Source organism: Rhipicephalus microplus, chromosome 5 (genome assembly GCF_043290135.1).
Source record: "Rhipicephalus microplus isolate Deutch F79 chromosome 5, USDA_Rmic, whole genome shotgun sequence".
Taxonomy (NCBI): Eukaryota; Metazoa; Arthropoda; class Arachnida; order Ixodida; family Ixodidae; genus Rhipicephalus; species Rhipicephalus microplus.
In genome coordinates, this window is record NC_134704.1 from 151,073,438 (window position 1) to 151,096,687 (window position 23,250).

At 42.7% G+C, this 23,250-nt stretch overlaps 1 protein-coding gene across 2 annotated transcripts in view; it reads left to right on the plus strand.

The window, feature by feature from the left end:
* LOC119174171 (putative RNA-binding protein CG14230) overlaps positions 1 to 23,250 on the plus strand; it is a 73,476-nt gene that overhangs the window by 23,746 nt on the left and 26,480 nt on the right. For both annotated transcript variants that reach the window (XM_075896059.1, XM_037424991.2), the window contains exons 8-11: positions 1,048 to 1,171; positions 7,117 to 7,188; positions 11,533 to 11,714; positions 12,437 to 12,620. In XM_075896059.1, the coding sequence (XP_075752174.1) occupies positions 1,048 to 1,171; positions 7,117 to 7,188; positions 11,533 to 11,714; positions 12,437 to 12,620 (562 nt within the window). The remainder of the gene's footprint in view (positions 1 to 1,047; positions 1,172 to 7,116; positions 7,189 to 11,532; positions 11,715 to 12,436; positions 12,621 to 23,250) is intronic.

Here is a 23,250-nt window from a genome sequence, read left to right on the forward strand (position 1 = left end):
ATTTAATTAAGATGTGTTGCTCAGAGATAACATCGCTGAGGCTGATGACAGTGGATTATTTTGAAAAACAGGCTTTTAAATGCTGGATAGATGAAATCAAAAGCACCCCGTTCAAAGCTACAAGAACAATATCCACAAACACGAGACGCCTTTCAAAATGCTCTTTATGTTTGAACGAAGCACTTTGGGGTTCCGGCTTGTCGACACGTCGTGTTGTCATGGTCTCGGCTTGTTGGTATGTTGTGTTGTCACAGTCCATCACAAAGGGCCTTGTGCAACGAAAATTGGGTAAGTGTCACTGCTCACCAACAGTCTACACTATGCATATTAAGAGTTAAAGGTTCTTTTTTCCTGCCTAAAGCATTATGTTTGGCTCGGCTGCATTGTCAGTATCCCTGATGGAAAATTGCCAAGGCACCCAAGATTCTTATCTAAAACCTGACACAAACATGCATCTCTATAGCAAAGTAATCTATTTAGAACACCGCTCTTTAAAACATAGCTGCAAAGTGATGGTGCACTAATGGACCAGTTGGAGGGAAGTAAAGCAGTAAAGGTTTTGCTGTTGGAAACACCGGCGCACATTGCATGCTTAACCCCTCCGCAGGTTTCGGAACATTGAAGCTGAACGATCCTTCCCACATTCCCCTTCACCACGATTCTTTTTTTCTGCATTCGCAATATGCCTTGTGACACCGGTAAGTTTTTCTCTGGCCGGCGACTGGCCACAAGTAGTACAGTATTATTGCCCAAAATTGGAAACTGGCCTGAGTACAAGCAAAGTGATGCAAACGCAGTGCGGGCAACAATGCCGTGTGCATATGTATTCTGCTGTTAGTATCCTGGAGGAGCGAATGATGCAGGGTGTAATACCCCAAGGCAGTTACATTGTCACTGTGGAGCGACGGATTATAAATTCGAATTCCTAGTATCGTTATGAAAAAATATTATTAGGTTGACACACTTGCTTTCGTTTTATTGTAGACAGGAATACTAGTTAAGGAAATGAGTGAGCAAGTGTGTTTTTTGTAATTTTGCATTCCTTAGGGGATGAAGCTGCCGCAGATGATGATTCCCTAGACCCCAGAAAAGAGCGTGAGCGTAACTTGGACATTCTCCAGGATGTCTTGGGGCCAGTAGCACCCAAGATACGCCCTAAGGCCATCTTCAGGTGAGTCCTGTCTCTTCTTTGCTGTGGTGCAGCTTCATTCGTTATATATTCTGATGTTCGTGTAGCAGAACCTCATTGAATGGGAGTTGCTCGATTGGAGTCGTTGCTTTAGTGAAACAGCTGCGTCTGCTTTGGTTGCTTTTATATTTCGGTGCTGCAACCCGATATATCCTTGTGAGTAATCGAAACACTCAATAAGTTCAAAGTGTTTTACTGGTCTTGTCAAGTTTCAATAAAGAGTTTTCACTGTAACCAGCAGACAGTTCAGAAATATCAAGCAAAATACAGTAATCTTGTCAGTTGAGTTTAATTATTTATTTGGAAATAAAATTATAGCCATTTGTCTTTACAGTGCAGTGGAAAGACTTGATGAACTGGCTGTTAAATTAATGGTAAATGCAAAACATGCTCTATTCCCGAGCTCTACCAAAGCTGGCAGTGAAACCTCATTAACTTGGATTTATTGGGACTTGAGGAAGAAATGTCCAATTTAGCTGAATGTAACCTTGTTAACTTTGATTTATTAGGACCTGAGCAAATGTCTGAGTTAGCTGAATGTAGAGTTATTTAACATGTGAAAAAAATTAAAAAATAAACAGATGCTCACTATGTTAGTGCATTTATGTTTACTGTGAGAATCTGCAAATCCAGTTCTTAAATTGCATAAAATCAACACACAAACTGCAGTTCTTTGCGTCTTGCAACTTCCTGTACCATGTGGCTGCAACACAAGAATTGACAGAGACATGGTTTTCACCTCTGCTCTTCTACACTGATTCGGCTATTCCTAGTATCACTACCATGCTCACTGGATAATTTTTTGGCCAGTTAACTGGCCAGCAATGGATAATTTGTTTATTGTAGTATGGGTAGATGGAGAGTATGATGCCAGTGCCTGAACCATCGCAGAATCTTTCTTCATCTGTCGCAGCTTCCACCATGTTGGTAAAATTGTTCGTGCATCTCAACCTAGTCAAAACAAAGCAATGTTTGCCACAGTTCCTGTAGTGTAATATAGGTTGCTAGCAGTGTGATTATGTGAGACAACTCGTGCAGTTGTGAAAGCGTGCAATCAACGCAGAGGTAAATTTAAGCAAGCATAAAGCGTTTTGGCTTTCCTGGTGTGAGTATCTATGTTCTTTACATTCCTTACCATGACGAAAGCACTTAATATGGCACCACTTTACTTCGGTCAGACCCTAACACTGTTGACAACGCCACCCCTTGGTGCATATTTACAACCTTTATGAAAGCCAACATATGATGAAGCAGAGGAAAGTATAGCAACGATGCTGGGACTGTTATAAGTGTATTATGGTAACTGTGATACAGACAAGAAGAAAGGAAAGTGGATTAAAACACAACTTACTGCTGGCAAGTATCGAACATGTGATCTTCATATAATGCACCCAATGCCCTTACCAGGTAGCAGGTTCAGTCCCATTTTTTTTTACTTTCTTCAAATGGATACAGCCAAACCAGTCTATAAGGAATTCGAAAGTGCCGCAAAAATTGGTCGTTATACCGATAGTTTGTTTTATAAGGACTCACCCTTCAAAAATGGGCACTGGGTGACCAAGTTCTTTTTTTTTTGCGCATTTTTATTGAACTGGTAACAACTGCTTCTGTGACACTTATTAAGCTCTTTCACAGCTTGATGCAACACCTGGTGCGTTTTGATGGAGTGGTGTTTCATAGTTGTTTTATCAAGAATGAGGCGACACACAAGCTAAATTGTATTTGCGTACATGCCGACAGCACTATACCCATGAAAGGCAATGATGCTGTATCCTCAGCCTCTCCTCATCCTTCAACTTCTGTTGAAGCCCAACTGATGCAGCAGACAAGGTTGTGCTCTCTTCGAGTTAGGAGTTTCAAATCTGCCTCGTAGATGTTAAAATACAAAAACATTTGAAATTTTGGATGCTAAAAAGCTTCCGCATCCTATTTTTTGGGCTTCCTGCCAGCATTTCAGGTTAAAGACAGCATTGATTGAGCCCATTGATTGAGACAGCATTGATTGAGACAGCATTGATTGAGCCTATTTGCTTCTATTTGAATTAATATTATTGTTAATTCAAAGTATTCGCAATAAACAAGCAAACATATTCTAGTCCGCTTGTAAAGGTAGTTTCACTGCAGTATAGGGGTGCTAAACCATGAAAGCATTTTATAAGAGGTAATCGGCTCTGCGGGGAAGCTTCTTTTTAAATTTAAAGTGCCCTGCAACACTTCTTAAGCATGGTCAGACAACGCCGCCGATTGGTTGCCGAGGCTACCGAGAACACGCGAGCCAAATGTTATAGTGCAGCACGTGGCCTGCAATTCAGAATAAATTCTCAAAGTCAGCTAAAAATTGCTTTCTTCTATCGACAAAAGATGCCACGAGCTTACTTGTCACAGCCATTGTATCAGCCGTTGGCTGATTTGCACTTGCACGCTCGGTTTTTACTGGGGCCGCCAGGAGAGGCCGCCACTTGTCCACGCCTATGTGTGCGATCCCATCGAAAAGCCGCGTATTCGAAAAAAAGAAAAAAAAATGTCTCAAAGTCAGGAGGTGCACATGACGTTTTTTTTCACCAGTGTCATCTCTGCCTGCTTAGCTTCTAGCGCTTTTGTAGGGACAAGAAAAGAGAATGCAATTGCAGCGTGTGACAAATCTCTGCTACTCTGCTTGTATTAGACCGATTGTAAAATTTTTTGTGGTAGTGAATTTGTGAGGCAATAAGCTTCCTTAATAAATCCATTTCATGGCTACGTGGACAAGTATTGCAGTGTCCCTCTAAATGAACAGATTACCCTCAAATCAATTTATCATTTTATGGAGCTTAAAATTTAAGCTTGTTGTGACTGCTTATATGCTCTAAGTATAATAAATTTTGAAATGTTACGTAGTTCGCAGGTTATCTCTTGCGTCCTACTGAAAGTCAAATTCTGTTATTGCTCCAAGTTGTTTAGAATTCTTTTGAACAAAAAAAAAAAGCGGCATTCATATAGAGGTCCTGTTTCAATTAAAAAAATATATATTGTCCAGGTTAGTCAGGTCGTGATAAAAATGCCCATTTTTATTCATATGTCATATATACTATTCGAATTCGGTTCAAAATTATTCAACCAAAATCACTATTCCCTTCGAATTTAGTTAGAACGTAAAATTCACGATTCCCACTAGCCTAGTTCCTACATCTGAGATCATAAAAGAGTTTTAGAGAAGAAAAATGCCACTGCAGGGGAGTGTGATGAGCTGAAGCATTTGAAAATTCGAAGGGGGAAACTCTAAATCAGACGACCAAATGTAAAAAGTCCGATCATAGCAAAACTTTAAAGGCAGCTTCGCCGCAATACGAGGATGTGCTGAGGTGAAGTACATTGAAAATTTGAAGGAGTCACTTTTTAGTTGGACATTGACTGCATTTGTCTTTGAGTAGTTTGAATATTAAGATTTCCCGTGCGAATGGAATAGCAAAATTTAGTCTGCCACTGAATGAGAAAAAGTTCAGCAGCAGACTTTGTCTGCCACTGAAGAAACTTTTAGAATGTAAGCCACCTCGCTCGAAGCCTAGGAAATATGTGTGCAGTGCTCACTGATCTCGAATATTTTCGTCGTAATTAAGCTGGAGTGGGATGCGTGTGATCGCATGCCATTTTCAGCTTTATAAGGCCTGCTATAATTCTTTTTGCTTCGTATGCACCTTACATTTACCGTGATGGTGTCTGAAGCATTCATTTGTAAATCAGGGAGGCTTCAAAAGATGTTCACTATATATAGATGCAGTTGCAATTTGTAGCATATAAAAATAATAAGAGCGCTAAAATGAGGTCATTATTGTTGATAGACTGTTATATCTGGGATCATTATAAGTGGATTGAACTTATCCCAATTATTACAATACGCTTAGCACAGTAGAGCCAATATTCCCAACATCGTCCTTGGATTCTGCTGGTTTTTATTTAGGTTGTGTCAGACAAAGAAACAAGACCCCGAAAAATTCCCTTCTTTTCGTTGCACATTTACGACACTCTGCACTTTTGTATTCTTTAAAGACCATCATTGTTGACGGAGGGTATGGTCATGGCCAATATAATTGACTAAGTGAGTACCTAATACTATGTGCTTGCCAGGAGAAGAGGACAATCTAAAAATAGCAAGCTTTTTAAATTAATGGGGGTTGAATTACCAAAACTTCGCAGTACAAGTCGCCAAGCTGGGTCTGTGGGGCACTTATCTCATCAGTGAAAATGCCATGTTCTGAATGCCCCTTCACCCTCACTGGGAATGCGCGAGCACCTGCACCAAGTATCCTCCCCGCATATGTCACACTTAGTACTAAATGTTTTTGCTGAAGGTAGCAAAGCACCCAACACCATCACTCGCACGTGAATGAGGGTATTGGTGGCGATAGTAATGGCTGTAACATGAGGTGTTTGAGCAGTGCTTTTTACATGTAGCATAAATAGGTGGTGCTGCAATTAACCCGCTACAGATGATGAAACAGTGCTCAGGTTCTGCCACCGTGCATCAATGGTCCGAGAAATCAGAGTAAGGTTTTTTTAGAGCCATTCTCATTTCGCTATCAGTGCCTTCAATCGCATAAATGATAACCATCATTTTAACTGCAGTAAAAGCTCGTTAACTCAAATTCCACGGGAACGCTGAGCAATTTCAAATTAAACAAAATTCTAAATAATGAAAGTGAGTAAAAATGAGTGGATTTCGGGGGTGGGGGCACAAAAAATATTTATTGGCCAAAAAAGTCGGTGATGACCATCTGCTTCTTTTCTCTGAATGCCACAGCTGCGGCTCCCTGTTCCAGCGCGCGGACGCGGCGCAGGGAATACTCTTCACCCTCTTCAAAGCTGAAGAAGAGACGCGCCACATTAAGTGCCTCCGTCACCGCAGAAGCTGATAGGCGCACAGGCGCTTCGTCATTTTCGTCTTCCTCACCTTCTGGCTCTTCAGTATCAGGCTGCGCACCGGCTACTTGAGCGATAATGTCCTCATCAGTCAGGGCACCACACACCGATGCACCGGTGTCAGCTTCAACATAATCGGCAAAACGTACGCCCCGAAGAGTGTCGCGCAATGCCACTGGCATGAGCTCCTCAGCCCCATCCACGTCGACGTCACAACTATCCTGTGCACTTCCAGCTGCAAATCCACTGTGGCGGAAACAGTTTGCGATTGTGGTCGCGGTCACCTGTTCCCATGCGCGCACCAACATGTGCATGGCAGTGAGCAGCGTAATGCCGAAGTCCTTCCTGTCGCCCGCGCACAAAATAATTCGTGAACGAACAACGTGCTCGAGGAACAAAGTGACGCTGCCGGGAGCAATCTAGGACTGCTAGGACTGCTAGGACTACTCCGCCGACTCCTCAGCGTCCCGTGGGTCCCGTGTACAAGTGGCGCCAGGCGCTGAGATAGCGGGAGGGCTACGAAAAAAAAAAAAATTGCTCCCTGGATTTTGGACGCCATACTTTGCTCGCCCTTTGCTCAGAGGCCACTTGAAGCTCGAAAAAACTGGTCGTGCCACCTATCGTTCGACCGTAAAAGCAACCACTAGTGTTTGATGATGATGACGCTCGGCGGCGCGCGCTTCGAATTATCCGTAGAGGCAGCACTTTTTGTTCGAATTAACGAATCATTTTACACATAGTCTCCTATGCACTGCGGACCGGACTGCGGCGACCATTTCGAATTATCCAAAACTTTGAATTAATGAGGTGTGAATTAACGAGCTTTCACTGTAGTACACAGTACATTGTGATATAGTTTTCTCTGTCCGAATCGACTGCACACTGCCATGAGTTTACGCTGGGCCCATCTTGTAGGTAAGCATCGAGGTCTGTTTATGGTTGGTACAGGAATCATTGTCTTCTCGCCTGCTGGCTTCAATAAACAATGCTGTACTATATTAGCAATGGTGAATTGTTCTGTTTCTTTCTAGGGATACTACACAGCTACGTTTTGACCCAACTAAGGAGAGTTCTTCCAAGTTTGAGATCAAGCCAGAATCCAAGTAAGTCACTCTTTACAGTACTCTTTTTTTTGCAGCTCTTACTCTCGTAAAACTTGCCCAAATCGATTGTGCCTAGATTGCCATCCCAACAATTCCCCTGTGCAGGTTTGTGCAGATAGTAAAGTTGTGCATGTAAAACCAACCCAGTGCAACTGTCAATAATTATGAAATTGGTTTAATGTAAAACTATTTCACTGCTATGAATTCAAGAATACCAAATGTTTTAGAATAAGGTTTTGAATTTGATACTCCTTATATCTCTACAACACTTCAATATAACAGATGGTGATTTAAAAAAGTTACTCGCGGCTGTAAAAATAATGCCACTATCATCACCATCATAACACTGGCGTACTTGTCTATCTCCCAGCTCTATTCATAGTGCGAAAGCCCTATCGCTATGGCCATCATCATCGTACTTATTTTTCGTGTCCGGCTTCACCCCATTCCTTCTGTTTTCATCGGGCAGCTTTACCTGCACTACAGTGTACTAGAATGGGGCAGTGTGCTCACTGAGGGGCTGAGAGTGATGGACTTCATGTCTTTGCCGACAGGAGGCGCGGCTGGCAGTGTCACCTGAAGCTTTCCGGCGGTTTGAAAGGCGCGGCTAACGCGCGTTGCTGTTTTGCGCGTAATAAAAGTGGGTTACGGCGTGTGTGCAAATTTTATGTGTGTTGTATAATAAATTACTGTCATTGTGGAGGATTCACTTTAGGTGGGTGATGTTTCAAGCGGTCATTGCTTGGATGAATACTCTTCCATGCAGCCGCTGCAGCAACGGGGCGTGTAGTTGGATGCATTCAAGCTTTTTTTTTATTTACTTGCTAATCGATACGATCTTCAATGCTGATTCGCCACTGTAGCAATAATAACGATTTCAATGTCGTCTTTCGAGCCCCAATGTGCAAATAGTAACAACGCCTCATTTTCCGATTTTCTTTTTTTCGCATATGAGCGGGTGTATTTGTAACTAACTAACATAATGCTTTTCTTGCGAGTCATTTATGGATGAAAGTACTTGGCTTTGTGATAAAATGCATACGCATCATAATCTTAACAAACTTCTTAATTACCGACGTAGATCATACAAGGTTACGAAGGCCGGTTGCGTTCGTAGGCTAATGTGGTACTAACGGATACAATGAAAAATATCTATGCATGGTTATAATGAGTACATAACAAGTAATGTACATCACGTGCATGCACATATTTTTACTATACCATGGAATTAAATTTTAGCACTTGTTCAGCATCGTGAATAAAATAGGACATGAATAAACACTCAACGGCATCACATACGTGTTGACAAATTCATGATATTTGCACAACACCATGTCTATGTTTGCTCAATTGATTGCTAGGTCACATTATAGATAAAAAATGTAGAAAATAGCACTCAAGGTGAAAGATTAAAGAGATGCTAGAAAGGTGAACAGACATCTGCTAATCGACCATAAAAATGAAAAGAAAAAGAGATATGCAAGGGATACTGAATGTAATTAAAAAGCTTATAAGTAGACATCCAAAGCCCGAAGACAAACGTCGCTACTGTGCAACTCCAATAAAAAAAATGTTCAAATGATGTGCGTGCTATACAAGAATTATCGCAAATATGGTTGAACGCCAGCATCAAATCTAAAAAAGAGTTATGAAGAAAATAGGCGAACAATAAAACAACCCACACAATAACACCCAGAAAAGCAAATTTTGCATCATTCAATATAGATGCATATATGATGGGCAGAGTTGTCCTCAGCCAAAAATTAAAAATAAAAAGGCCGATCTCGGAATGTTGTACCGATCCATTTCTCTATTTTCACCAAAGCACGATTATGACTTTGTAGTCACTGCCTTAATGTTTTTTTTTGCTTTTTTATCACACTTGACCTCGCGGTCACTCCTGCATGGGTCCAGCTCTAGCACTGCCCCGAAAATATATCTGCCCGTAAACAGAATTCTTAGTGTGCATGACTGCTGGAGGCTGGAAAAAGCGTGTCCTTTCCGTCCAGATGCAGCAGCAGGCCGCTTTTGAGATAGCTGCAAGTTGCGGATACACAGCTAGATGCCAATCCTTCAGAAAACCAGCATTTGCAAGTGCAGTAAAGCTGCTCATGTGATACCGACAAAGGTCCTTCAAACGAATGAATGGCGTGAACATGTGCTGCAGCTGGGCGCACATATATAGAAACAGCAGCTTAAATTACTCGGGCCAATTGAAAAATTGAAAAAATAAAGGTTAGGGCCCCTAAGCCCTTAGTATCTGTATACACTACATATATTTATCTCGTACGTCATTGTGAAGGCCCTCTCCTCGCCTTCAAGCTCTTGTTTAACACCCCCGAGCTGCAGTGTTACCAGCGTAACTCCTGGGAAACGCGGACGCTCTTCACACACAGCAAAAGTTTTCAGATGAAAAGTGTGGCAGCGGCCCTGGCAAGCGCCCAATAATTCGACGATAAATCCAATGGTGAAACTAAACTTAAACTTCTTGTGAATAAAGTTGCTATGATTCTAAATTGTATGCTTTGTCCACCTTGGGTGCTACAGACATTTTGACATAGGCTGTAGTGGCGATGTTATTATGTTTAGTGTTTGTTTTAGGACCTATGCACTGCTCACATCCAAAACAAAATTATTAGAAAATGGTACATTTTAAGAAGAGTTTGTTAATTGTAATTAATTCACTCTATCAATTATTTCCTTCTGCATAAGAATTCCTGAAAACACTACAATTTACTCAAATAGGCCCACGCACCAGGGATTGAAAAAATACAAAGTAATATAAAGAACTGTACTTTAATAAAAGCGCAACACTCAAGAAACACAAAAGAGCAAGTGCTGAGAGTACGAAACGGTCAATTTGTGAGAAATTTTCTTTTTGTTCCTGGTTTTCCACTATGTTGGTGTCAATAGGTGTGCCGTAGGACTTAACATCATAATAAAATATCTTATGAGTGTTTGCTGAGCTTCTCGCTTGCTCGGAGCCGTGTCTATACAGAGGAGATTTGATTGGCAGAGTAAACACACCTTTGAAAAATGGTCTCTGTACCTTTTTAGGAAAACAATATCACTTTTGGCATACTATTATATACATTTGTGACCCTCATGTGTCAGCAAACTGAAATTATATGGTCCTTGTATATGTCACAGTCAAACTTGAACAGAACTACGATCTCCATTGCAAATGACTTCTGCGAAATCTCGTGATATGGAAGAAAAGTTACAAAAAGGATAATTGACGACGACTTGTTTGTAGGACGAAGCCACAAGGGAATCCATATGGATTTCTCGGAAGCAAAAGCCAGTGCTTCAAAAAAAATTTGTCAAAAAAAAAAAAAAATCGAACCAGAGATGAACGTCTTTCTGTGGCAATCGATCTAGCCATTGAGCTGGCTAGGATGCTAGCATGCGGCTGCAGGAGTGCAAATTAGTCAACAACTCGGACACAAAAGCGGGCAAAAGAGTTTCACCACAAAGTAATTTGAACTACAGCACTTTCAAAAGACTGTGAAAGAGAAAACATTCTCATACTGAAATGTCTCTAACAAAAAGTATTGCCTATTCTTAATGAAATACTTTTTATTTTGAAGAATCACCCACCGTGCTAACAAACCCATGTTGACTTTGTAATGAATTTTGCATACAGTGTTTGCTGATTAAAACATGACAATTTAGAACCGTGTAATCTTGGTGTAAATTTTACTCTGAAAACTTACACGAGAGCCAATATCACTTTTAGTGCACAGGTTCATTGTGACATGATGAGATTACCTGAAGCAGTAACACCTACTAAATTTTATTATAAGTTTAGATGCCACATTTCAATGTGCTAGCACTGTGCAGCCATCAGCACCTTTAACGGGAAAGTTCCACTGCATGTCCTGCCGCAGTTTGATTGACGCTCACACCACGTACGTTTGTATTCTGTTGCCGAGATGCTAACCATACATGCCGACAAACTATCTAAGCCTACCGAGGTATTATCTTGGCAAAAGCACCCAGCACTTTGCGGCTGGCATCAATCAAACTAGCCCTGCCCATGCATCGAAGTGTTCGTTTTAAAGGTGCTGACAGCTGTACACGACTTGAACTGTTGCATTACTATGAACAAAATATATTTTTGCACCACTTGCTGATCAAATGCTCGTCTCACACGTTTAGCAACTGAAAGCTTGGCATGTAGGCACAGAATCTGAAGCTGCTCCTTTGCAAGCATGCAGCAGTCGGCATGCACCAAGACAGCATGCATTAGTCACAATGACTTTGCAAAGCTATTGGCTGTCGTTATCGCTCATTGTCATTCTGCCAGCATTGCTTGAAGCTCTTCTGCCTCAAATGTCGCAGGGCGTCGAAAAGAAAGAAAATGCGCGCAGAGGAAGAGAGTGCTGCAGCTGTGCCGCAGGTGTCTGGTGAGCAATTCTACGAAGTGACCTCTGACCTGCAGGATGCCCTGAAAAACCGGTCGTCAGGGTTCAGCCTTTCCCAGATGTTCGCCGAACAGCTGCAAGATGACGACATGCAAGGGGGTATGAAACTTCTGCCTCACCTATTCTTCCCCTTTAAATGAAGCTGACTTGACTAGTTGCGCACCTAAACCTCAGTACAATCAAACCTCATTATAAGAATCCCAGATATAATGAAACATTGGTTTTTAATGAAGTAAATAAAATAGTCTTGAAACAAAAAAAGTGTTAGGAATATAGTGTTATAATGAGTTTTCAAATATAACACACTTGTTTCCATGTAAGATGCAACTTCGTTATGGTGAGGTTTGAGTGTAATAACAAATTGTGTAAAGTGAGCAGTTTACAACATCATATGAAAACCTTCGTTATATTGAAATTCAACCTTCTGTGCAAACCAGAGCCATTGATGGGTTCTGTTTCAGTTGTATAACTATAAAATAGTGCAAAGCAAAACACAAGAGAACACACAAACACAACTGCTGTCAAATCAAATTTTATTTGCATGTACTAATGTTTATTTATGTGTTGTGTTCTCTTGGCTTGGATCTCATTTTGTGGTGCCATATTATAATTATGAATTCATATGCACTCACCAAATTTTCACTTCTGCTTTTCCACAACAGAACTAAGATTCAGTGGTTTCGAACCTGAGAGTATGGAGCATAATTTTTTACGTTTTATTGTCATGGTGACAAAACTGGCAACCTTGTCACTTAGAGTGTCCTCTTTTAATCATAGCCAAGGAATGTCTGTTGATCATGTTTCCCTGGACATGACTGCAGAACCCTTCGGCAGCAGCAGTAGCAGTGAGGCTTCGGATGATGAGCAGACCAAATATCGCAGCCGTGTCCAGGAGGTGAAAGGCAAAAAGTCTGGGCTCCAAGATTTCTTTCGCGCAGACAATGACACCGGCGAGCCTGCAGATGCCCTTCCTTCTGCAGCACCTGACGGGACAGGCGATGATGAGTAAGTGTTAAATTCAGAGCAGTTATAGTTTATCAGCTGTCTGTAGACCTGCACCTCACTGAAATTTCCTGCCTACAACACATATGATTCAATGAGTTTTAGTCAAAATCTCTTGTTGGTTGCTTTGCTGTTTGTTTGACAATTATGAGGTTTTTTCATGCAGGAGATGTCTGCATATGCTTGCACACTCCATCTTCTTTTTATATGGGGTAATGTTTTGTTAATCAGAAAGTTAGGCATTTAAGTCTCGTTACATCAATGGCATGCAAGGTTATGAAGTGTCTAGGCATTTCAACTGCATCATTGACAATACCTTTTTGGTGTCCATGTCATGTGACATTGTGATATGACATAATTGCTCGGCCATGCGACCTTGCTTGGTCAGATGTGATTGACTGGCTCATGTGAACATGTCAAATGAAGTGATTACTTGATCGTGTGCTCAAACTTGGCCGACGCCTCCTCGGAAAAAAAAAATGCCTGAGGTCATTGCTAGTTTTGCCATTAGGAGCACGCCGCCACATGTTTTGAGCAGGCGCTTTGTGGTTGCTTGTGATTACAGTCGTCGACAAATTTTTCAGACTTGTCGAATATTTGGGACTTGACAAATGTACCGTCAAAGTTTCCATTGCACTAATGCATTTTCATGACCAATTTTTCAGATGAATTTATGTTCTAAAGTTTGGTTTTCCAGACTAATCATTTGTTTTTAGCTATGCCACTCAATTTTTAAAGCCGACATATTGGATATTTTGTTGACTTGGTCAAATTTGGTTTAGAGTGGCTTGTTGTGTGGCCTCCAAGATTGGAAGCGGGCACAATCTTCTCGTTTCGGAGGCCATGTCTGATCTTCCTTGGCCAGCAAATTGGTAAAACTTTTCTTTTTCAGTCAGCCGTTTTATCATCATTAATATGCTGGTAGGTTGTTTTTATTTTCTCAGTGTTTGTTTTTCTGGTTGTCATTGCACATGTGGTCCTGTGGTCATCTTAGTATACTGTGTGCCAGGTCTGTTTGAGCCGTCATGCACATCACATGCTCGATGCTGTTCGCGATTGCTCAGTAGCACTTCGTGATCACGGTGGTCAGCTACTGACCCAGAACATGAGGGATTCGATCGCGGCCATGACGTTGGCGTTTTGGTGGTGCCGAAACGCTGAAGACTCACATGCTGTGCGGTGCAGGTAAAAGAAGCCCAGACTGTGTTGTTAAATTCCACCAAACAGGCGAGATGTTGCATGCATCTTTTGGCGACCGCCATCTAGTTTTGTTTGCTTGGTTCCATGGAGCCACCAACTTTGCTGCCCGCAGCATTCGGCTGCAGCGATTGCCAACGTGCTTGCCAACGATGTTACCGTAGCTCAAATGGAACCAAATTTGCTCGTCCCCAAGAATAGCATGAAGAAAGGAAATTTTTTTAGGCTTTCCTAGTTTAAATAAACTTCATTTTCATCACTTGACCATTTTTTTGAACTTTTCCATATTTCGGATTATTTCACAGTCCTTATTTCACAGTCCTGCTTTTGAGTGCGTGTTTTTTCTCTTTTTCGACCGCTTCCGCCTTATCTTTTATCGTGCTGCGCTCGTGATTCCAGCAACATGAATGCGCCAGGCGGGAAGCGGAAGCGCATAACGCTAGATCAGAAGGCGGCTATGATAAGAGCCGTCGAATCAGGGACCAAGAAAGGCAACGTGGCAAGAGACTTTGGCATATCGACGAGCACACTGTCAACCATCTTGAGCAAGCAGGAGTCCATCATCGATGCTGTTGCATGTGGCGTGAAAGGAAGCGCTAAGAGGATGAGGGCACCTGCCTTTGAAGCGGTCGAAAGGGCCGTTTTTGAATGGTTCTTGGAAACGCGGGCCGTGAATTTGCCGGTGAGCGGCGCCTTGCTGCAAAGAAAAGCGAGAGACTTTGCCTGCATCATGGGCTAAGACAACTTCGTAGCAAGTTCGGGTTGGCTCCAAAGCTTCAAGGAGCGCCACGACATTGTCGGGAGAGCGGTCTGCGGCGAATCGCAATCTGTCGACGAAGCAGAGGCTACCAAGTGGGCGAAAGAAAACATCGTGCGGCTGCTAGAAAAATACAGCGCGGAGGATATTTTTAACGCAGACGAAACTGCTCTCTTTTTCAGGATGTTGCCGCACAAGACGTTAGCCCTCAAAGGCGAGCCGTGCCATGACGGCAAACAAAGTAAGCTGCGGATCACTGCATTACTTTGTGCAAACATGACCGGCTCTGTGAAGCTGCCAACTTTCGTAATTGGCAAAAGTGCATCCCCACGCTGCTTTAAGTTTCAGTTTCAGTTTCAGTTTTATTCAGCATTTTCTTCACAGAGTTGCGAAAAAGAAAACGCAAGGATAGGAGCAAAAAAGCTGCTATATAACAGCTTGACGAGGCTCCTACCCCTTTTCACTTGGCATTACAAAATCAGCAGAGCACAAAACATGAAAAAACTATTTGACGTTGATTTTCAAAACTTCAATAAATTAGGAAATAAAAAGAAAATGCATCAAAATTACATCAGTTTCAGGTTTACATAAAATAAGCAAACCACATAGAGAGAAAAACAACAAAAAACAAAAGAAAACAGCGTGCGGTCAATCATGAAACAATGCACACATTGCTAAACGGCTACCAAAGTATTACAAAATGATTATACAACGTTTACAACACTGGGTATGCGAAAAGCACAAGTTTTAATGCACAAGGGAAACACTGACGAGTGAAATGTTGCATGTTTCACTCGTAAAAAAAAAGCAATGAAAAAAAAAAATGTCAAAGAAAGCAAACATTATAGGATGCCATGTTACACGAGCACTATTACAGGGTGTTTCTTTTACATATAGTACTGTAGCCGGACAACTAGAAGATGCTAAACTACACGCCGCCATTTTGGATGAGAAGGTTCTTAAGGGGAGACGCGGGTCGAAAAGTCGCGGTTTTCCGGAAAATTTTCGCTTTTTTTTTCCGGCTGTATTGGCATCCTTGGACTATAATCTATTACTTCTGAAAATATCAAGCTGAAATTCGCACGAGAAATTATCAAAAAATGCTTCCAAGTGGGCAGCGGTGACGCGAGAAAGTGCGAAAGTCGCAAAAAAACGGCGAAGTTCGCGTCGTCCTGTCGCGAAAAGGACGCGTTGGCCGCCATTCGCAATCGTGCACGCATGCTGCGAAGGCCGTATTCTTCATAATCCACGAGTAGCCAGTCTCGTGCCTTCACGCAGAATAAACAAAAAACGAGAAAAACAACGCGTACGTCACGCGTTTTGAATATCGCGGCACACAGCGCGAGGCCGCCATTGGACGGCGGTGCGCTCCACGCTCCTCCCCCTCCTATCTCTCCGGCAAAAGAGCGAAGCCTCGGACGTCGCGATCGAGTTTTTCTGCGGTTCTCTGCATTTTTGCGTCATGGCAAGCCCGAAGAAGTGCAGTTCAGATAATCGAAAGTTCAGAACTCGCCACAAGTATCGAGGGAAACGGCGTCGGACGCTTCGCAAAGCGACAGCGAACGACGATGTCGCCCCCGACCAACGCCCCGACGCTCCGACTTCGGATAGGCCTAACACCGTCACCGAACCCTGCGACAGTGGTTGTGAAATAGCCGCTGCCGTGGAATTCGTCAGTGCATCCCAAAGGAAGATTGGATTCTTCGAGAGTGAACGTAGATTGGTAGATGCTGCTACTGCGAACATGCTGCTTTGCGAAGTCGATGCGCTGACGGCACTTGTGGCGGGTGCGCAATGCCCAACCTGCCGCGAACGGAAGCTCGGCGTGCGAGAGGCAGCTGGAAAGCGCAAAGGACTTTCGGCATTCCTCGAACTGTGCTGTCAAAATTCTGATTGCCCTGAATCTGCACTTTCCTTCACGCACACGTCGAGACGTACTGCTTCGGCCGGGGACCAAGGAACGAGCGCTCGTTTTGACAGCGGCAGCACGCGCTATAGGTGCAGGCCACGACCAACTTTCACGATTTTGTGCGATTCTCGGTCTTCCGAGCCCGATGCATCACAAGACATTCAACGGCATTTGCAAGAAGCTCCATGGTGCGGCGATGACGGCAGTGAGCAAAAACTTGCACCAGGCACTAAACATCACGAAGGACGCAGTCGGCGGCAGAGATGTGCCAGTCATGTTTGATGGCACCTGGCAGAAAAGAGGTCATAAAAGCCACAATGGAGTGGGCACAGTCGTGTCCCTGGACAGGGGGCTCTGCCTCGATTTCGAAGTTCTTTCGAACTACTGCCATGCTTGCAGTATACACAGGGACCTTGGGGAGGATGAAGAGATATGGCGAGCTTTTCATCTTCCAGTTTGCCAAAAAAACACTGACTGCTCATCCCACGCAATGGAACCTGCGGCAGCTGTCAATATATGGCAGAGGACCTTGTCTTATGAAACTCCACTGCGATTCACCAGCTTCCTAAGTGATGGTGACAGCAAGGCCTACACTGCAGTCTGCGAGGCAAATGTATACTGTGACACCCCCATTGACAAAGAAAAGTGCACGAACCACGTTGCAAAGCGCTTGGGAACTGCCCTACGGAAATTGGCAACGCCACTGCCACGAGGCGAAAAACTGAAAGATGCGACAATAATAAAACTACAAACATATTACAAGATCGCCATCACGAGCAACAAGGACAGTGTCCGAAATATGTACACTGCCATATGGGCATCGTATTTTCATTGCTGCTCCAGTGATGGTGCCAGTAGCCACAACTTTTGCCCGCGGGACCAAATTCGTGGTGCAAGCACAAGCGTGCGGAAGCACTGGGGGAGCCTGCACCACGCCACACCCCACTGTTGACGAAGGCTCAAGGATTGGCAATCATGCCTATCTACAAGCGCCTTACAGAGGAGAAACTCCTTATTTGGTGCCTTCATGGCAAGACGCAGAATGCAGCCGAATCGCTGAACAGCAAGATATGGCTGCTATGTCCAAAAACGAAGTTCGCCTCCAGAACAACTGTGGAGACAGCCACCGCTCTTGCTGTACTCTGGTAAACAAAGGCCACAGGGGCTTTGAAGAAGTGCTCGAAGGCATTGGAATTCTCCCCTCACAAGATCTGGCGACACATGGTGACCACTGTGACGTCATGCGCATCAGGAAGATGAACCTGAAGCAAACTGCAGAAGCGAGGGCACACCGTCGCAACACAGCGAAGAGAGCTCGTGTTGAGGACACTGACCGCAAGAGCCGTGAAGGACCAAGCTATGGTGCAGGGGACTTCTAGACACTTGCAGTGCATTCAAGGCAAGGTACTTTTCATTGTGCCCCAATTTGATGCAAAAAGAATGATTTCCTAATAAATGCCAACTTTGCGAACTTTCAAACTTGTTTTTCTCATTTTCATTTTTTCTGACAGTTTCACGTTTTCCGGGCAGCCTTTTAGAAACTTATATTCATTGTATAGTAACGAAACTTGGCACACATATTCTTCAACACATGCAGAATGCAAATATCTACTCTAAATTGCAATGCCTACCAGCATTAGTTGTGAAAATATTAGCTTATTGTTTCAAGGGAGATTGAAAATAATAAGTCATTCAATACAATTTTTTTTTCTTGGTTCCAATATTTCTGTGACATATCTATATAGATATTTGCACTTTTCAATCTACCAAGAGTCAAATAAGATCAGACACAGTGCTTTTACTGAAAGTTTAGTACATAAAAGAGTGCCCGCAAAAAATGTAACTTTTTGCTATTGTTTATGGCATAACACAATAATTATAGCAGCTACACAAAAAATGATTGCATATTCGAAATCTGCATGAAAAACTATACTAATAACAAACTTTTCAAGTCTCTATTACTAGAAATAAAAAAAAAAAACTTTTTCGAGGAGCGTCTCCCCTTAAGTTGTTTTTTATGTATATTAAAGATGTCGATGTTTTTATTTTCAAACATGTTAAAGCAAGCTGGAATACAGTGTTCAAGTCTTCTCAAAGCGTGATTAGTTCGCGATTAAGGAATGAACCAGGAAGGCCTTTTCCGAATGTCCTAATAGGATTGTGTATTTTTTCTGAGGTTACACAGTTTAAGAAAACAAGCGTTGTTTGATAGCAAGCTTTGTTTGTATTTCATAATAAGGTTGAAACTGTGTATGTGATCGATCGGTAAAATCTTATATTCTCTGAATAAATGACTTGTATGTGCGTCGTATGGTACGTTTGCAATATGACGAATCGCTTTTTTCTGCAGTAAAAATATTTTGTTCCGATTTGCTTTAGATGTATCTGCCCACACTAGACTACGATAGTTTATGTGAGATGAAAACAACGTATTATAGAGTAAAAGTTTAATGTTTGCTGGAAGTATCTGTCGAAGTTAGAGAGAGCACCACACGTCCTAGCTATATTTCTAGTTACTTTATTAACGTGTTCATCCCAATTAAGATTTTCATTAAAAATTACTCCTAATGATAAAACTTCTTTGACAACCTCAATTTTTTCGGGCCCGAGATATATATCCAAACCACGACAGACAGCCTTCTGAACCGGTGCGAATACCACAGCTTTGGATTTTTTTGTGTTGATCGTTAAATAATTTGCAGTACTCCAAATGAAGATGTCGTTAAGAATGTTGTTGGCTGAGTCTGCAAGCTTATCTAAATCATTACCATGAAAAAATATACTAGTGTCATCTGCATAAATTATAAAGTCCACATATTTGCTGACACTTGTTATGTCGTTTATATAAATATTAAACAGTAGGGGCCCTAATATGCTGCCCTGAGGTACACCTGACGTTATGGTTAGTAGGGAGGATTGGCTGTCATTTATAACTACAGATTGCTTTCTTTGTGATAAATAAGATTTCAGAAAGTCAAGTGGGGTTCCCCGAAAACCATAATGACGCAATTTTGCATAGAGTACTTCGTGGTTGATTCTATCGAACGCTTTGGAATAGTCAATAAAAACACCCAATGTTAACAGTTTCTTTTCAAATGAGTTAAGTATGAGTTCTTTTTGTGTTAGGAGAGCTAGTTCCGTGGACGTGCCCCGTCGGAAGCCAAATTGATGCGGTGATAATATAGAGTACTTTTCACAAAAAGACATGACACGTTGATATATTATTTTTTCTAGCCCTTTAGATATAACAGGAAGTATCGAGATTGGACGATAATTAGAAAAGATGTTTAGGTAACCAGATTTGTATAAGACACTAACTCTCGCATGCTTCATTTTTTCTGGGAAAACTCCCGTGGATAAGCAGATATTAAACAGATGGGTAAGAACAGGTAACAAAAGATCAAGCGCTGCTTTAATAGGTCTAATTTGTAGGTCATCTATGTCCCGAGCAGTAGTGTTCTTTAGTGACATAAATACAGACTGTACTTCTTCAGGAGTTGTGTTTAAAAAATATGCAGTGCTCATGTTTGGCACACCTAGAAAGTCCCTGTAATCACTATTACAGGCACGAGAAGGGTTTGATAAATCAGAGGACACCAGCGTTGTGAAGTACACGTTAAATTTATTAGCAAGATCTTGACCCTTTACTATCTTGTTATCTATGTTTAACTCAAGTGCGTTGTCTCGAGAGCAACTTCTATTTAGAAGCTTATTTATTTCTCGCCAAAGCACGTCGCCACGAGTGCTAACCCTCTTGAAAAGAGCTTCATAGTACGCATCCTTAGTTTTTCTCAGTTGCTTCGTTACAAAATTTCTATACCGCTTGAATTCCGAAAGATCGTTATGGTGTCTTGTTTTCACGAATTTCGCGTACAGTAGATTTTTCTTCTTAATTATTTCCAGACATTCTCGCGTCATCCATTGTTTCCGACCTTTCTTCAGGGTTTCGACAGTTTTATATTTAAAACACTTATGGTAAGTTTTTATTAACAGGCACATGAATATTTCATATGCCTCGTTAGGGTTAACTGATTTATAGACAGGATCCCAACAAATCTGCGCAATTTCACGCCTAAAAGTGTCTAATGTTTTGTTACTAATTTCCTGTATTTTGTATGATTCTGGAGTTGATACTTTTGCAGGATTAAGATACTCGTTGCGATTTTGAAACATGTATATAGGGCAGTGATCACTAATATCGGCAATAACAGTTCCAGATACGGTTGAATCACTTATGTCATTTGTAATAAGTAAGTCGATAAGGCTTTCAGTATCTAAAGTGACACGTGTAGGTTCAGTAATAATATTAGCACAAGCAAAGGAATCAAGTAGTAGTTGGAAGTTACGAGTGGTTTCAGTTTGCTGTAAGAGGTTTATATTGCAGTCGCCCCCTATGATAATGTGCAACTTGTTAGTGCACGCATACGTAAGCAGATTTTCAGGAAATTGAAAAAACGCTTCTGTTTTTCCGTCAGGTGGACGATAAACTACCACATATACATACTTGTGACATGCTAGTGATAATGCCTCATAGTCGGGTGTAATCGCTGAAAATTCTGAGAGAAGGCTGCAAACTAAGTGGTCAGCAATTAGTTGCAAAACACCTCCCCCTCGACGAGAGGGCCTGTTTAGAAAGAACGATTTATACGTTGGCAAGCATAGTACCTCGTCATTGTACGTGTACCAAGTTTCAGAAATCATGATGATGTCGAATTTAAACGAGAATTCGTCGAGAAACGTAGTTATATCATCGTGCTTGTTGCGAGCTGAGCGAGCATTTAAGTGCATGATACTGCAATATCCACTAGTGTAAGGTATATTGACATCACGTGGTAATATCGCCATCTTAACAAAAGGAAAAAAAGAAAAAAAAAAAAAAGGTCGCGCCGAAAAAACGAAAAGTGCTAATCAGATAAGCCTACGGCATGCTAGATGCCCCGCGGCTGCTTGAAGTGGCCGCGTGCATCTTGTGCAAGTCAGCTTCACATGTGATTTGAACTGCACGAGATGTTTCCGTTTCACGCGCAAATATTTTGCCATCACTTGCCCACGCGAAGCGCCAGTTCATTTCCCGTTTCCGAGCAATTGCCATACCCAGCAATTTTTTCAGTTGGGGACAAAGGTGCTCATTTACGCAAACAGACTGTTTAGTTGTGAAACCCAGTTCCTCAGCTGTGAATCGAGTTCTCCTTGCTTTCTTAACGATGGCATCCCTCTTAGCTCGGCGATTGAAAACAACCACGATGTTTTCGTTCAGGGGGGCATCACTGCCTGCTTTGCTACCCCGATCGGGAACAGCGCTTGCATGAGGGCGTACCTCGTTGTTCTTTGCAACACCTGGGTCTGGTGCCGTGTTACTTTGCGAAGTGGCACTCCTCGCTGGCAAACGGTGGCATATTTCTATGTCTTGTTCACTTATTGGCTCCCCCAAGGCGTCACCTACTTTGGCAAGCAATTGCACAAGGTTTTCATTAGGGGTACGTGGGATCCCTTTAATTTCTATATTTTTGTTTCGAGAGTATTGATCCTGAGTAGTTAGGCGCGTGGAATTTCCGTGCACTAACTTTCTCAAACGGTCTATCTCACAGTGCATTGCCTCGTGGGACGCCCTGAGAGCAGCGTTTTCCTTTCTAATTTCAGCGCACTCTTGTTTTATATTTTCGTAGTCTTTGTTCATGTATTCAAGGCTTTTGTTTAACTCTCTGATTTCTTTCCGAATGTCGCGTTTGAAGTCCGCGAACTCAGTACCCATGATTAAAGGGCAAGTTACAGATTCAACAGTGGGAAAAACAAGTACGAACTTTGAAAAATAGGCAACAGAGACAGCGCTAAGACAGCGAATGAACTATACAAAACAGGAGAGCAAATGCCTAACCTGGGAAAACAACAGCAATAAGCGTCCCTGTCGTATGCTGTCCCTGCTGCCAAGTGATCGAGGGAGGTGTTGCAGCTGTCTTTTTGAAGGGCCAGGGGTAGCCGATGCCACGTGGTATGGTGCCGGGCGCAAAAAACGTAGCCGGTTGGTCAGCGCGGCACTCCCGCAAGGCGCTGAATGCAGCACGCTCCGCTATCAACGCCGATAGTCAGCCACTGTACGCCTCGAACACCTGGGAAAACAACAGCAATAAGCGTCCCTGCCGTATGCTGTCCCTGCTGCCAAGTGGTCGAGGGTGGCGTTGCAGCTGTCTTTTTGAAGGGCCAGGGGTGGCCGATGCCACGTGGTATGGTAGCATACCACGTGGCATAAGGTAGTAAGGGGAAGAGGCAGCTCCCAGTCAAGTACGTAGCCAATCGCAAAGCCTGGATGACCAGGGAGATTTTTTTAAAATGGCTTTGCGAATGGGACGAGAAGCTGGCAAAGGCGAACTGCTAGGTGTGCCTTGTTTTAGATAACTGCACCGCCCACCATACTGCTGCCGTGCTTCAAAACATCGAGCTGCTGTTCCTTCCTGCCAACTGCACAGCAAAAATACAGCCGCTTGACCAAGGCGTGATTATGTCGCTGAAGGCAGGTTACCGCAAGCGTGTGAATGACAAGCTCCTGCTCAACATGAGGATGAAGCGAGACACCGATGTTGACTTGTTCGCTGCGCTCCAAATGCTTCAGGTGGCGTGAATGAGTGTGATGGCCACCACGATCGCAAACTGCTTTCGACACGCCTCATTTGCCGCCCCACCAGACGCCAGCAATGAGCCATCAGACGAGCCCACTGTGCCGGACGGTTTTGCCTCATCAGACGAAGTCGCTGCATCATGGACGACACTTTGTT